Source organism: Aedes aegypti, chromosome 2, assembly GCF_002204515.2.
Source record: "Aedes aegypti strain LVP_AGWG chromosome 2, AaegL5.0 Primary Assembly, whole genome shotgun sequence".
Lineage (NCBI taxonomy): Eukaryota > Metazoa > Arthropoda > Insecta > Diptera > Culicidae > Aedes > Aedes aegypti.
In genome coordinates, this window is record NC_035108.1 from 169,816,872 (window position 1) to 169,833,617 (window position 16,746).

The 16,746-nt window shown below is 42.6% G+C and overlaps 2 protein-coding genes across 3 annotated transcripts; one reads left to right on the forward strand and one right to left on the reverse strand.

Annotated features, from left to right (window-relative positions):
- Positions 1-5,006: 5,006 nt before the first annotated feature.
- On the reverse strand, positions 5,007-7,048 carry LOC5572195 (eukaryotic translation initiation factor 3 subunit L). Its single transcript, XM_001653812.2, has 2 exons — positions 6,878-7,048; positions 5,007-6,776 (listed from the first exon to the last, which is right to left on the reverse strand). The coding sequence occupies exons 1-2, from the start codon at positions 6,905-6,907 to the stop codon at positions 5,193-5,195; spliced, it is 1,614 nt and encodes a 537-aa protein (XP_001653862.1). The 5' UTR covers positions 6,908-7,048; the 3' UTR covers positions 5,007-5,192.
- A 6,948-nt stretch (positions 7,049-13,996) lies between these two features.
- LOC5567319 (FIT family protein CG10671) lies at positions 13,997-16,365 on the forward strand. Of its 2 annotated transcripts, none has more exons than XM_001657295.2 (2): positions 13,997-14,233; positions 14,547-16,365. In XM_001657295.2, the coding sequence occupies exon 2, from the start codon at positions 14,563-14,565 to the stop codon at positions 15,883-15,885; it is 1,323 nt and encodes a 440-aa protein (XP_001657345.1). In that variant the 5' UTR covers positions 13,997-14,233; positions 14,547-14,562; the 3' UTR covers positions 15,886-16,365. The 2 variants fall into 2 exon arrangements, with proteins under 2 accessions (XP_001657345.1, XP_021698800.1); XM_021843108.1 differs by lacking the exon at positions 13,997-14,233 and adding an exon at positions 14,458-14,476.
- The last annotated feature ends 381 nt before the right edge of the window (positions 16,366-16,746 follow it).

A 16,746-nucleotide genomic window follows, 5' to 3' on the forward strand; every position in this document is an offset into this window, starting at 1 on the left:
ATTCCAAAATGGCCGCCGATGCGACTGTACCGAAGCGAAACTTTGCTTTGTTATTCACTAAAGTTCGTACACTTTATTTTCGCGATTTCTCACTATGACGCCGAAAATACTTAGAAGCCTGCGTCAGCTTCTGACACCATGTTTTAATAATAGCCAAAACACAGGTTTAACATTAATCAATTCACTTTATTGAGAAACCACCGATCTTAACGCGCCGGTTACTCGAACGATAATGATGGCAGCTGTAGGAGCTGTCACTCGTATAGGTAGGTAAAACCGGTATAACGGAAGAGCACCGAGGGGTGCATCAATACTACAACACTATCTGCGAATCTTCTGTCGGTCAACCAGATCGTGAAGAAGGGCCACACCGTTATCTTCAACAATAAAGGATGTAAGGTGCTCGACCGGGACGGCGATGTGATCGCTACTGGAAGCCATCGAAACGATTTGTTCAAGCTTGATGAACGGAAGCAAGGTAAGCAAAGTGCTCTGGTTTGTTCTTCGGCAGGAAGTCTGGAAGTTTGGCATCGACGGATGGCTCACCTCAACATCAACGGCGTGCGCAGCCTAGCCAACGGACTAGTGACTGGTGTCAATATCGTTGGAGGAAGCATGACGGACTGCAAGGTGTGTCCGATGGGTAAACACAGTCGACATCCGTTTAGCAAGCATGGATCCCGTGCTGATGGTATACTCGATCTGGTGCATTCGGACATCTGTGGACCGATGGAGGTGAAGTCGCTTGGAGGAAGCCGCTATTTCATCGTGTTCGTCGACGACAAGTCACGCAGGATGTGGACGTATTTCTTGAAATCGAAGTCGGAAACTGAGGTCGTTCAAACTTTCAAGGATTTCCACGCTATGGTGGAACGACAATCTGGACAAAAGCTGAAAATGCTCAGATCAGACAACGGTAAAGAATACGTCAACGCTGGATTCAAGAAGTACTTGAAGCAACATGGAATTGTTCACCAGACGACGAATGCTTATACCCCGGAACAAAACGGCATGGCAGAGCGTGCCAACAGATCAATCGTGGAGCGTGCTAGGTCCATGCTGCATATGGCGAAACTTTCGAAGCAATTTTGGGCGGAAGCTGTGGCAACCGCCGTATATTTGCTGAATCGTTCCCCGATCAAAGGCCATGATGTCACCCCGGAAGAAGCTTGGACCGGTAAGAAGCCTGACTTGGGTCACGTTCGGATCTTCGGAACATGTGCGATGGTCTTCGTTCCGAAACAGAAGCGCAAGAAGTGGGACGCCAAATCTGAGGAGTGCGTCCTGACCGGCTTCGACGAAGAAACAAAAGGGTATCGATTGTACAACCTTCAGTCCAAGAAGATTATCATCAGTCGTGAAGTTAAATTCATCAACGAAGGTGAAGCTGTTCCTGTCCGAGAAGCGTCTCCTCCGAAGAAGATCATTCTCCTAGAGCAAGAAGAGGTCGTATCCCTATCACCATGCGAAGATGACCAGAATGAAGCTCAATCAAGTGACGATGAAGACGACGAATTCTTCACTGATGTCAACAATGAAACTTCCGATGACCCAGATGACACTACCGATGGCGACGATGAAACATCCGATGGTAATGAAAATAGCCTGCAAGAAATCTATGATGTCAATGATACTGTGATCACCGTGACTCCTGTGCTCCCACCGCGACAAATCTCATATCCACCTAGGTCACAGGTGTCGAGGCGCAGTGGTCGGGAGCACAAGTTGCCAGGCAAGTATGACGATTTTGTAGTAAAGACAAAAGGTCTTCCCAGTTCCCTTCCTTCTCAGCAACACACCGTCAGCCAGAGCGAAATTGAAACCACCACGGGGCCCAAGAGCCAGGGTCAGTCTAACGATGCCGCGATTACTCGAAGCGAGGCCTGCAGTTCACGTACGGGACCCGAGAGCCAGGGTCAGTTCGGCGGGATCGCAACATCTAAATCCGAGGCCAGGAGTTCAGCTGCAGTGGAAGATCCGTACACTCACCAGGATGCACTGTGGCGTAACGACTCCGAACGCTGGAAAATAGCGATGCGAGAAGAGTACCAGGCACTGATGGACAACAACACATGGACGCTGACGAACCTCCCCGAAGGAAGAAAGGCGATCAAATGCAAGTGGGTGTTCAAGACAAAGCACGACGCCGCTGGAAACATCGACCGCTACAAGGCGCGGCTAGTCATCAAGGGCTACTCTCAGCGAAAGGGGGTGGACTACGACGAGACCTACTCGCCAGTGGTTCGTCACAGTTCGCTTCGGTACTTGTTCGCGCTTGCTGCCAAACACAATCTCTACGTCGACCAGATGGACGCCGTCACCGCTTTTCTCCAAGGTGACCTGGAAGAGGAGATATATATGGAGCAACCCCCGTGCTTCGAACAACCTGGCGAGGGACCAAAGGTGTGCCGTTTGAACAAAGCTCTATATGGGCTGAAACAATCAAGTCGCGTATGGAACGCAAAACTGGATGCAGCACTCAAGAAGTTGGGTATGAAGCAATCGAAGTACGATCCGTGCTTGTACCACAAGATCAACAATGGAAAGATTCTTTTCATCGCTATCTACGTGGACGATCTGATGCTGTTTTCGAACGATGAAGACTGTAAGAACGAAATCAAGGCAAAGCTGAGCTGCATGTTTCACATGAAGAACCTCGGACCAGCAAAAAGTTGCTTGGGGATCCGAATCACACGCACGGAGGATGGCATAGCTCTCGATCAAGAAGGATATGTCGAATCAGTCTTAGCCCGGTTCAAGATGCAAGATTCGAAGGCCACTCCGACACCGATGAATGCAGCCATCAAGCTGACCAAGGATATGTCACCGCAAACCAAGGAAGAAGTCGAGCAAATGGCAACGGTACCATATCAAGAAGCTGTTGGGTGCCTGATGTACCTTGCCCAATGCACTAGACCAGACATCTTGTTTGCCGTCAACCAATTGAGCAGATTCAACACCAACCCCGGACCGAGTCACTGGCAGGCCGTCAAACATCTGATGCGGTACCTCAGAGGGACGTCGGCAATGAAGCTTCAGTACTCCAGAGCCGGAAACGAGGAGATCACGGGATATTCTGATGCTGATTGGGCCGCTGACGCAGATGACCGGAAATCAACGAGTGGGTACATGTTCCTGCTACAAGGAGGAGTGGTATCCTGGAGCTGCAAGAGGCAATCAACCGTGGCGTTGTCTACCTGCGAAGCAGAGTACATGGCGTTGTCCGCAGCAGTACAAGAGGCTTCGTGGTGGCAAGGACTGCTATCACAGTTTGGAAGGAAACAACCGATCGATTTGTACTGCGATAATCAAAGCACTATCTGTATTGCTAAGAATGGCGGATATACACCAAGAACGAAGCATATAGATATACGACATCACTATATTCGAGACGCTTTGGATCGGAAGATAGTGAACATCACGTACGTTAGCACAGACGACCAAATAGCTGACGGGCTCACGAAACCACTACAACGTATTAAGCTGGAGCGGAATCGACGAGTCATGGGAATCACACAATAATTGGCTTAAGGAGGAGTGTTGTGAAACCATTTGTAGTAAGCCATGATTTATGTGACGTTAGACATAGAAAAATAAAATTCCTTATTCTTGTTCCAACTTTTACACGAGCAAGTCGTTTATTTCTGCGCTACTCCCAATAGAAATGCAAGCTGAAAAGTCATCATTGTTGCCAAAACGAATGACGGGCTACTTAGCCTTAAGCCTGATTCGCTGCTGACAAGTAATTTCTCGGCCTATCTTGATGCATGCAAAAGTTCTGCAAGGAATCGATCAAGAATGCGCTTTTTATGATCGCATTACGCAGTTGAAAAGAAATGTCAGTTCAAATGGGAGTTGCTGTAGAAAATTTCTGCAAGGAATCGGCGAGAAATTTCTTTAGTGATTCCTTTTCAGTGGCAAATTAGGCTTTAGGGGATGGTACACAAATTATGTCACGCTAAATTTCAACTTTTTCGACCCCCTCCCCCCCCTTTGTCACACTTTTTGTATGAGTCCTCCGAAAATTTTGTAAGACTTGTCACGCTTGGCTCGAACCACCCCCCCCCCCCTGGAGCGTGACGTAATTTGTGTATGACCCCTAGGGAGATGGGGGAGTAGGCTCAAGCGTTACGGCTCATACAAAAATTTAAAACTTTTCATACAAAAGCGTAACGAAGGGGGTCAAAAATTTTCGATTTCAGCGTTGCGTAATAAATGGATGCCGCCTTAAAGGCTAGGACTACATAGAACGTCGCGTCGATAATCGATTCTGCAGCATTTCTGCGGAAGGTATTCTCTGTACCCACATTTGCCAGCTCAACATTTAATGCGGCTAGGCGGGCCAGGCATTCCAACAATAGCTGGCCTCTTTGGCTGGTGCAGCGGCTGCCCCATTCTACTGCCCATGCATTTAAGTCACCAGCTTTCACTACCGGCTGCCGATTAGCTAGTTCGGCTATTATCCTGTTGATCATGTGGGAATATTCCTCAATCGACCACTTTGGGGCGCATAACAACTGTAATGGGTTGTATTACAGCTGTTACGCGCCCCAAAGTGGTCAAGGTGGCCGTTAACTTTTACTATCGCAGAACCGTCGTTTAAGATAGAGACTACTTATTGGATTGGGCATCGTCCTGTCGTCCCTATACCTTCTAGCTGTTGAGACCTTTCCGCCACCCAGTTCCCGTTGTTGGCTGGTATGCGTTATGGGTCCGATGCCAAAGCAGCTGCTGGGCTGCATCACAGTGGATTAAATTTAACTGTGTTACTTCCGTTTTGGCTTTGATAATATACGACCTTCCATAGGTGTTACGGGGTATTGTGGAATATTAACGGGAAGGGTAAGGCCATAGGATACCTTTGGTAGACGTTCTGGCAAATATGTGGATGCTTCCTAACAAACGCAACTTAGTTTACTAATGTATCAATATTGTTTCTGAAAAATGAAACGTAGGTCAGAAAGGTTGGGCAAGCCTGCCTTCGAATTAAAATGAAACTCATCTGGTCCCGGAGGAAACCTATCTTTATTTTACTTTTCTTTAGTTGGTAGTAGGTATCGATTACAAATATCTAATAGATGAATTAATCAATGCGCAAACACCTCCAATCGAACTAAATTAAGTTCGGGATACTCTTAAAAGGTTGTTTTCTAAATTGTCCTCTTATCGTTATTACTGCAATCAAATTCACTTCACTTCAAGTTGTGCAGACGACGGTTCAAATCTTCGAATTTCATAATCTTACGGATAAAGAAGTCTCCATAGCGGTGCGATACCTTCGTGTCAGCAATGTGGATCATGTCCTTGTCGATGTAGAAGTCCAGCTCAGATCCGGACTGGAATTTGCCTTCCAAACCGCTGGCACCCTTGGTCCAAACGATGTTCTTCATTTTGTGCTTGAAGCACAACAGATGGGTGAGGAGGTTTTCGATCTTCTGTTCTCCGATTTCGTCCTGGGGAATGTGGTCCATAAACGAGGCAAGCTTCAGCAGTGGAAGAGTCGTGTAAAGCTTCAAATAAGAACGAATCGTTGGCAACTCCTGTTGCTGGCGAACTTCATCCATGAAAACATTGGTTTGATGTTCCAGAGCTTCCTTCACGTAATCATCAATTGGTGCGTCGGATGGTGGCGGTACCGGTGATACGAATTTCGGGCAGGCAAAGACGAAGAAGTTGCGGAAAGTCTCCAAATCACCACACTGCATCTTGTACATGTTGTCGTGGTAGTTTTTCTCCCGAAGGACTTGCTGGATCGATTCGTCAATGCACTGTGGGTGCAATACCAAGCAAATTGCAAGCAGGTGATACATTTGATCGGTTTGCTTATTGATCTGGTCGTTCTGATAGGAACGAGCGCTGTACAGCTGTTTGGTACGTTGGATGTACAGCAAGATGGACGAGAATGTGCGGATGGCATCCGAGTAACGTCTCATCATCATGTACGCAAATCCAACATAGTAAGAGGTCGAAATCTGACAAGCTGGAATATGCGAGTATTGGCTCTTCTTGTGGATCTCGATCGGCTCCAGAACCTTAATGGCCTGATGGTAATCGCCCAGCAACGAATGCACGCGCAAGAGTCCAACCAAACTGAAGTATCCCAACATCTTGTAGAACGAATGACGTCCAAATTCACCGGCCACTTCTTCCGGATCACGCCCAGCAGCAGCCGCCTCCAGTTGATCCTTGATCTTAGACATAGACACCAGCGAGTGGAGAACGTTCAAAATGCACAAAATGTTCCAAACCTTGCTGTTGTTGTTCAGCAACATGTCCATCTCTTCTTCCGATTTGTCGGACAGCCTGGCGCGGTATTGAGCAAAGTTCTGGAACTGATAGACAAACTCGTCAATCAATTCCCACAGCCAAATGTCGGGCAATTCCAGCTGGACCGGTTCCTTTGAAGGAAGGATATGGTTGAAGAAGTTGCAATAGTTGTAGAACGAATTGAGTCGTTGTTCCAGCGATGGTCCCTTCTGAATCCTCGCATGCAGATGGCGATAATACAGCTCCTTGTACAGAATCATAAACAAGCTGTCATTATCGACCAGGTGCGCCACCTCTTCCTCGCTTGGCCAAGCTTTCTTCTCAAAATGTTGTTCACTCAGCTTGGGGAAAGTGTTCTCATACAGGTTCTGTATTTCATAGACAACGCCGTTCTTGATTACGCTAGAGAAGTACACCAAGAACTTCTTCACATCCTCGTGCATCGGGTAGTAGGATCGATCGTATCCGTCGTCGATCATTCCGGCATCATATCCATAGTCCTCGTAGCCCTACAACCAAAACATTTAGGTTATGTTCCACCCTTTTCAATTCGATACGCCAGCCATCGAAATAAACCACCCTTACAACTGAGAAAACCAATCAAACCTACCTCTTCGGCGTAATTTTCGTTGGAGTACATTTTTGCAATCGCGATGAGAGCTTTTTCACCGAGAAAAACAGGAATTATTCACCGATAAAATGAGACACGCAGCCAACAAACTAGCACCGTATCAAACGAAAGGGGCTAGCGAAAAACTCATCAGTGCTGGCACAACTGTCATTCTGTGTTTCTTCGCTGTCAATCGAATGTGAACGAAGTGTCAAAACAGAGTTGGATTTTGGTCGGCGGTTATCCATTCCTATCCCCCATGTCAAGGTTTGTATAATAGGGGAAAGAACCTACACGGAGAAATCAAACTATCCAAAAAATAAATTCTTTTTACGCAAATTTGGGTAAACTGCATTTAGTTTTTTTTTCCACGGTTGGGTTGTTTTGCCTCTCTCGCAACAGCAATGTTGTCAAAAACAGAGGAGAGAGAGACGCACCGACCAAGCGTCAAAGTTCAATGGAATAAGCCAAATTTGGGTTCTTTCGAGTGTACCTAACGTTAAGTTGTTTTGACCCATCTCGAAGACTTCAAAAGCTAACGCAGGGTAGATTTTTTTGCACTGAGTTGTTTGTTTTGCCCCTGTCAAATGAAAACAACCTAATAATAGGTATATATCAGTTAACCCAAATATGGATTATCCCACGGAAGAGCCGAATTCTTGCGAAACATTACTGAAGGACCTATGTACAAAAGAGAGATTCTCTCCTCTCTCGCTCTCTTTCGATTATAACAGTGGAATACTAAAGCTTTTGGGAAGTTTTTCACTACACATCGAAAGGCAATTTTCTTGACTAGCATTTCATACACAAAACGCAACAGAAGAGGTTAATGTGACTCAGTTATTGATCAAAGAGAAAGCAAACAAAGAGAGCCTCTGATGTGAACATAGGTCCTTTAGTATTGTTTCGCGAGAATTGCGTCAAAAGAAGTCAAAGTTGGATTGATTTGCGGCTCCGTGTATAAATCTCGGAAACTTATTCAAACAGACTCAAGTCAGAAAATTTAACAAACATACTTTATCAATCCTGTTTCGTAGCCGAAATTCTACACGTTTCGCTCTAAACCAACTCGATTTTTCCCTATTAGAACGTTTTATTTCAGGATTTACAGAACGGCGTAAGTAAGATTTTCAACTTCCGCAACTTAAGGGTTTATTCACAAATTTCATAACGCCGAAAATGACTATGACACCCACCCACCCCCTCGTAACGCATTTTGTATGAACATCCTGATATATTTGTATGAGCTGTAACATCTCATGGACACCCACCCACCCCCTTGAGTGTTATGAAATTTGTGAATGGGCCCTTACCATTACTTTCGCCGCTCCGTTGTATGACAAAGTGACGTAACCACGAATCAAAACAAAACACTTCCTCACTGAGAACAGCGTTGCGGTTGAAAATACTATATCAGAGGGTTAAATTAAATACACAACGCCACTTGATTTGTGCAGACTAAATTCGCATTTATTTCAAACAGTTTGTGTTTTCAATTTTACCATGGCACCATTTCGATAGTAAAAATTACTATATAATGGTTAAAAACTTGCAGCAAGCTAGAATCCGACCGAGGATCTGGTGATTGTCAAGCGCGAACGCTTACCGCATGGCTATCGATGCGGTTGGATTCAGAGGGGACAAAACGCAAACAAAAAGCGTTCATCGCAGCTCAATCTTGGTTGGAATAGTAAATTTAAAAACTTGTTCATGGTTCTCATTACTTCAGCGCTTGTTTCAGTGGCTGAGTCGATTTTACACTAGTACAAAAACGTCGTTAGTGACTGAATGAAACTGCTTATCATTTTGTCATACATTTTTTGTGGAAAACGATAGAAACTGCCTAGTGTTTAATGCGTAGTACGCACCTGAAACGTAAAGCGCTCAAGTAAAATTTCTCTTTTTTACCAAAGTAATTTTGACAGCCGATCCAGTATGAGCGAATTGTCACTTTTACTTGCGGAATAATTGAGCGGCACATTTTTCCGTACGGAAAAGTGACAGCTCCATTTGATTTGTACAGCAGGCGTTACCGACGTTATAAAATCAGCTGTACTTCTCATCAGTGTACAACTCAAGTAATTTCGGTGGAGGAATCATTCCTTGACCGTTTCTTGTCCTATCCTTTTGTACAGTAATTATGATCAGCGTACCGGCTATAAAGCGAGCTGATTGCATGCAAAATTTAAGCAATGCACACGGTAAAAAAATGTTAAAAATGTCAAGTGAAGTTCTGCGTTACATTGGCAAAGCAATAAATCCCAATATTACTCTTCTGTTTATATTGGACGTCAAATAAGAGATTTATAATCTAGTCACTCACTGAAAATGTCAGCTATCAATCCCGAGCTCGAACATTAAATTAATCATTGTTCAAAGGTTTTAAGATACGATCTAGATCTTAGGTTACAATTCAGCCGTTCCTGCGTTAGGGTACATTAAATTACCATTTTCGACACCAAACCCATCCCCTTAGAACGCGTTTTGTTTGACTATTCTATGAATTTGCGTAATTTGTGAACAGGCCCTTAGAAGTCATGCACAAATTACGTCACGGTCCAAGGGAGAGGGGGTCATGCCTTACAAAATTTTCGGAGGATTCATACAAAAAGTGTGAAAAAGGAGAGGAGGGGGTCGAAAAAGTTGAAATTTAGCGTGACATAATTTGTGTACCATCCCTTATTATTGAAGCGTAGTCCTTAGCTGGAAAGTATTGTAAGTTCGATCCATCGTTAGAAAATGCAGTTCACCGAAAATGGATTTTTTATGTTATCCATACAAGATTCGGGAGTACCTACTAAATGCGCCCTACCCGGATAAAAACGTATCATTCAGTGAATGGAATAAACAAATAATGTACAATATAACGTATTGGATACAATACAGCGTATTGTAATTGAATGTCGAAGCAACATTATTCTTGTTTGGATATACAATTCAAAAACAATATAATATATTGTAACAGAACACTGTATTGTTTTTAATTGGTTTTATACCTTACAATTTTGGTCAAATTCCTATTTTTCCAAATATTTAAAATTTCCCATACAAAAGCTGTTACGTGGGGGAGAGAGGGGGTCTAAAATTGGCAAATTTTGCATTACGTAATATTTGAATGAACCCTATGATGATAATACCCTCAACATTTACCGTGCATCCCCGCTAATTTGAACGGTACCTCATGCAAACCATCGGGGTTCATTTTTGATTTGAACATCTAGTCACCCTAGAAACGTGTTTCTGGTTGCCTCTTTCAATGTTTTGTTTTGATTCTGCGCTCCGTTCCACAGCGTTCCATTTCACTTGACTCTGTTCCATGAGCTAATTGACGTTTGAACCATTTTTAATCTGAACGATGAGCAAATTAGCGGGTACAGATTAAAAAGTGTTCAGACTAAATGTGGTCAAACCAACGGGGGTACCCGGTATTTACAACATTAATACACGGGAAAAAAAATCTTTGGTAAAAATTACTATTTTAGCTAACTACGCCCATTCTTAGAACTACCATGGAATTTCAGAACAAATTACTATGTTTGTAGTACATCCCACCACAATACCTGGTACATTTGACAGCAATTATATTCATCAATCTGATTTCGACTACAGACATGGTAGAATCAAGCGCATTTCTGGCCTGCTGAAAACTGCCGGTGCGAGCGCTCAATGGTAGTTTGTACCGCACATTTTTTTTGCGTGTAGGCTAATATTTTCGAAGCTAAGCGATCACTTCGACATCTGGTGGCTAGTAGAAGAACCGTCGAAAAAGAGGTTGGGTTTAGAATGCACTGTATGCAGCATAGGATGGAACACACAATTTACACTTTTTCTGGGAATAGTTATTTTGAACACGATCAGAGACCATTAAAAAAACATAATATACTTTTTTTTCCTTCGAAAATGTACAGATCCAAGTAAGTAATTTCTCGGCCTATCTTGATGCATGGGAAATTTCTGCAAGGAATCGATCAAGAATGCGCTTTTTCTGATCGCAGTACGCAGTTGAAAAGAACTGTCAGTTCAAATGGGAGTCGCTGTAGAAAATTTCTGCAAGGAATCGGCGAGAAATTTCTTTAGCGATTCCTTTTCAGTAGCAAATCAGGCTTTAAGCTAAGTATGCTGTTTCACTCAAGAAAAGTAAAGAAATTCCTTGACTGAAAGGGTCAAGAAATTTCCTACAGAGAGCCCCCTTTGAGGTGACATTTCTTCTCAACTGCGTACTGCGATCAGAAAAAAGTGATTTTCTTGACCATTTCTTGGGAGAAATTTTCCACACATAGAGATAGGCGATTCCTTTTCTTGTCAGTAGCAAACCGGCCTTTAGTGGTTAAATTTGTTGTGAATTCAAGCATATCGCAAGACTAATGGTTCGAAATAATTATGCCAATGGAAAAAAGTTGAATAATCGATTGATTATGACATAATTTTTGGGTTGAAAATTTGAATTTTGGACGTAAACAAACATTTTCAGTGACATTTCTCTCGTTCTTCTCCAACGACCTCTATGATGGTGGCTCATTATACTTGCCTATAACCTATGTAGCCAAACACCAATTTCCCAATTTTCTCCCACTAAACGTGGATGAAGGAAATGCCCAGATAGCCGTAGCGGTAAACGCGCAGCTATTCAGCATGACCATGCTGAGGGTCGTGGGTTCGAATCCCGCTGGTGGAGGATCTTTTCGTAAAGGAAATTTTCTCGATTCCCAGGCCATAAAGTATCATCGTACCTGCCACACGATATACACATGCAAACATATGGTCAATCGGCAAAGAAAGCTCTCAGTTAATAACTGTGGAAGTGTTCATAAGAACACTAATCTGAGAAGCAGGCTATGTTCCAGATGGAACGTAACGCCAAAAAGAAGAAGAAGAAGACATTTCCGAAGGAAAAAAAGTTTAAGGTACCGCGTGGCAAGTGGGTAAATGGGGTAAGGGCCCATTCACAAATTTCATAACGCTAAAGGGGGTGGGTGGGTGTCTTCATTATGTTACGGCTCATACAAATTTTGTAGAATTGGCCATTTTTGGCGTTGTGAAATAAATGAATGAACCCTAAGTGAAAATAAGTTGTATATTTCACTGAATATGTGAATTAACGTTTCAAGCTCTTGCGTAAACCTTTGAAGCCATGCAGAACATTACGATAGGTAAGAGATTCCTGAGATTTTTCAACCATTATTGCATAATAGAGCGAAACATCGTTAAGCTGTCAACTATTACTGCGTAACAAAATGGCGGCGTGCAATCTTATTTCAATATTTTCAATGGAAAAAAAGTTTCGGAAAATACCACTTCTAAGTTGTCCTCTCCGACAGTTTTAAACTGAAATAAAGAAGTTTTAGAATTAATTCGACGTGAGAATTCGGGAAAGTGAAAGGTTTCTCATTAGGGCTTGTTCACAAATTTCATAACGCTGAAAAGGGTGGGTGAGTGTCCTCACGGTGTTTCGGCTCATACGATTTTTTTAGAATATTCATACAAAAAGTGTTACGAGCGGGTGGGTGGGTGTCAAAAATGGTCATTTTCGGCGTTATGAAATATGTGAATGTTTACTTCGGTTAGCCGATTGAAAGGACGACGTTGATTGAAAAGTTCCAATATAAGAGAACGCACGGAAATCCCGTGGAATGTCTATGTAAAGCTAGTTCAAAACATAAAAATTGGTTAGGGGTCATGCACAAATTACGTCACGCTCCGAGGGGGGGGAGGGGGTCAAGCCAAGCGTGACAAGCCTTACAAAAATTTCGGAGGACTCATACAAAAAACGTGACAAAGAGGGGGGAGGGGGTCAAAAAAGTTGAAATTTAGCATGACATAATTTGTGTACCATCCCTTATGGGTCTACCCACACAAAAAAAGGTTCTAAATACTTTATTGAAGGATTCCGTCCCAAGAAATGATTTTTTCCGAAGAGTTATCCGGCTTTCTTAAAAAAAAAAACAAATAACGAGTGGTGGAAATTCTACAGAGCAGAAATGCAATTGCTGTCCCATGATATAAGAACTAACATTGAAAATGTACCCCCGTTGATTTGACCACTTTTAATCTGACCACTTTTTAATTTGTACCCCGCTAATTTGCACATCGTTCAGATTAAAAATGGTTCAAACATCATGGAACGGAGTAAAGTGAAAAGAAACACTGTGGAGTGGAACGCAGAACCAAAACAAAACAGTGAAAGAGGTAACCAGAAACACATTTCTAGGGTGACTATATGTTCAAATTAAAAATGAACCCCGATGGTTTGCATAAGGTACCGTTCAAATTAACGGGGGTGTGCGGTAGTTGTAATACTGTCGAATCATTTGAACAAATATAACTAAACAGAAGAAAATTGAACAGACAAGAATCAAATTTTCTTTATTTACATGTTACCTATGTTATTGTTCATTGGGACTCCTTACCAAATGTTAAAGTTAATAGAAACCGTAAATATAACTGTTAGTTTTCCAATGTATTGTTCAAAACGTCAGACCACTTGTGGGGTAAGTGAAAAGTAAGAAAACGTTTTTCAAAAACATTTTCTGTATTTTTTCTTTAATTTTACATAAACATCAATTTCAACATACCGCTTATATTTGGTGGAAGTCAAGCTAAAAATATACACGACCTCATTTATTTCAATTTAAAGACTTTATAATTTGAAGAATCTCAACTATACGATTTCCATTGCCCACTTGCCCCACGGTACCTTATTATGTTTTTTAGTGGTCTCTGATCGCCTACAAAATAACTTTTCCGAGAAAAAGTGTAAATTGTGTGCTCCTTGCTATGCTGCATACTGTGCGTTCTTAACCCAAACCCCTTTTTTGAAGGTTCTTCTACTGGCCACCAGATAACGAAGTGATCGTATATGATGATTTTGTATGATTATGATGATTTTTATATGAAAATAATACGAATTTTGTATGAGCTGTAACATTTTGAGAACACTCACCCACCCCCTCAGCGTTATGAAATTTGGGAACAGGCCATTATTTGAATTTATTCCTTATTATTTTTGTTCCCAGTTTGTATTATCATCTTGGCAACAACTTCGATATTCCTGTGCCTCTTTAATGCGGTTTGGAAGGGGGGGGGGGGTACTCTTCTGAAGTTTGAGTATGACAGTTTGATATAAATAAAAATCGTCAGTCACTACTCGCGTAGATTTTAGTGCGCGAATGTCTTTATATATAGAAACAAATTTGGTAGTAGTCTACCTACGGATAGACTGAATTTTGTCACTATTTCACCATTATTGCTGAAACCACAAATCGGTTGTCTTTTAGCGCTAGTCCAAAGCACCATCGGCGTGTATGTAAATTTGCGTGCGCTGTGACCTTTGGCGGAACGCGTTCCATATAAAGTGATGTAAGTATTTACCTAGTACTTATGCATTTTCCCACTTTCCTACTCATGAAATCGTTCGACATCATCGTTGCGTTTTTATTTTTGGAACATCGTCGTCGTCATCTGGATCCTCGTTCCATCTCGCTCTTACACGTGGACTTGGTATGCTAGAGAGGCTGATGTTTATTTTTAATTTCGCTTTTTTTTTTCATCGGACGTGAATTAGAAATTTTCCTCATTAATCCTCTTTATGCATTACGTATGGTAGAAGTGTAAAGTACTTTCTCTGTCTGAAGGCTCGGCTAAACAGTCTTTGTCTACTTTCTTATTGCAGATAACGCATAGAATAAATGGCAACAAAGCGAAAACCGATTCACACGCAGCCGGGGTCCGCCTCGCAACGCCCGAGCATGAACTTCCGGCCAGGGATGAATGACACGACAGCACGAGCCGAGGCCAAGGGAACACGACCTACGGCAACGCCGACATCCATTAAGGAGGTTCTCACAATGATGGTGTTGCACGTTTGCAAGAAGATTATATTTTTCGACACGAATCTCAAAGTGCCACTCTATTTGGGAAGCTTATTCTTCGTGTCCCTGGTGGGAGATTTCCTGCCGTATCCAAAAACATATCTAGCCCGATCGGACAATTTGTTCAATGTGTATTTCGTCAAAATGGGATGGGCATGGACGCTGTTGTTCTCATTGCCATTCCTGGCGATGACCTCGGTGACGGTATGCTGTGGGGACCATCAGAGATTAGTGCGGAACCATCTTCCCCGGCTAGGAATCGCCACCGGGTTTTGGTTCGTGTGGACTAAAGTGTTCAACATTATTGAATCGTCCTACGGTCGCTGTAGTGTTCGTGGTTTCGATTCGAAATCCGGTTGCCTAAAGGCAGGACATCTCTGGAATGGATTCGACATCTCGGGCCATGCGTTCATCCTAATCTACTCCAGTTTGGTGCTCATGGAGGAAGCTCGATCAATAATCGGCTGGGAGAGTATCAAAGAGCATCTCCGGAACGAGGAACACAATCGCACAAAGCAGGACAGTATGCAAACGACAAATCCACTGAAAAGCCTTAAGGATGATGATTTGAAGGCGCTGAAATATTTCTACACACGTTTCACACCTACGATCCGGTTACTGTTCATAGGCATGACTATGTTGCAGCTCCTTTGGGACATAATGCTCGTTGGTACCATGTTGTACTACCACAGGATGGTAGAAAAGGTCCTAAGCGGAATAATCGCCGTTCTGACGTGGTTCTTTACGTATCGGGCTTGGTACCCGACGAATTCGCTTCTACCCGACCCTGTCGGCAAAGGATTATTCAACTATCAGACAGTATCCAAACCAGTGGAAATTGGCGTTCGGCGAAGAGCCAGCTTGCTTCAACCGAACACCTCTCAAACACAGGACATTCCCAAATTCATGGGAATGCCACTGTACGCAGCGAGACAGCAACAGAACGCCTCTGCTTCGACTGCCGGATTAGGATCACCGACAGAAGCCGGTAGCGCGGGCCAAGGTTTCCCTTCATCCTCATCCTCGTCGTCCTATGTAAGTAGTATGAACGCGGCTCGGTTAGGAACGGCCTTTGGCGAAACGAATAGCCCTCCTTTTTCGCGCTTCCAACAAAGTGCGCACCGAAGTAGGTTCGATTGAGATTGTTGTGTTAAACTCCGGTTGACAAATTCATCTATTGGGAGAGGCTGTTCTGTAGCTGTTAATCAAATAGCTACTATTGTAATAAAACACCAACATTTTCTAATAGAGAGACCTACTTGAAAATTTCACTGATAGCACAGGTTATGGCATTTCAATGTTTCGTTATTTTTGTTTTTATTTTATTGCACGTTATTTAATTTATGTTTCACATGAAAATTATTTTAATCAGAAACCCAGTACGTACTATAAGTCATTTTTGCTAGCCCAGTCATCAAAACGAATTGTGCAGTTGCTATAAGGAAATATTTCGATGTGTTACCTATAGGTAATTTCAGTTACCCAATAAATGTAGAAGGAATTTTTCAATCCCAATTCATTGGAACAGTTTAAAAGGTCTTCTTATTAACAGAAATCTAAAGTAGCTATTTTCGGAATTTTAACATAACTAATCGATAATCTGAGTTAGCTTCTCAAATTGAAACAGCAAGACGTAATTTTAGGAAGGAACCGTTTCTTCAGATTTAGAAATCAAAGAGATAAAAGGGGGAAGAGGCATCAAGCGAACTGTCTGAATAATTTGATAAAGAATTCAGGATAGACTTTTCTAAATAGGGACGGTGTTCCTTTAGTAGACAGTCCACTACACGGCCGTTTTGCTATAAAATATTTTTCGACATGAAAATCAGGAGCTTTTTATCTAAGTATGTACCTACCATTGATCATACCATATCATACCATCCCTTGCGCCTATATAGTAGATCTATTGTTCCTTAGGTAGCTTCTAAGAGAAACTATTTTTTTTTTCATTGAAGAATTAAAATCTTTTCTACATCAATCGAAAGATTTTGATCCATTCTT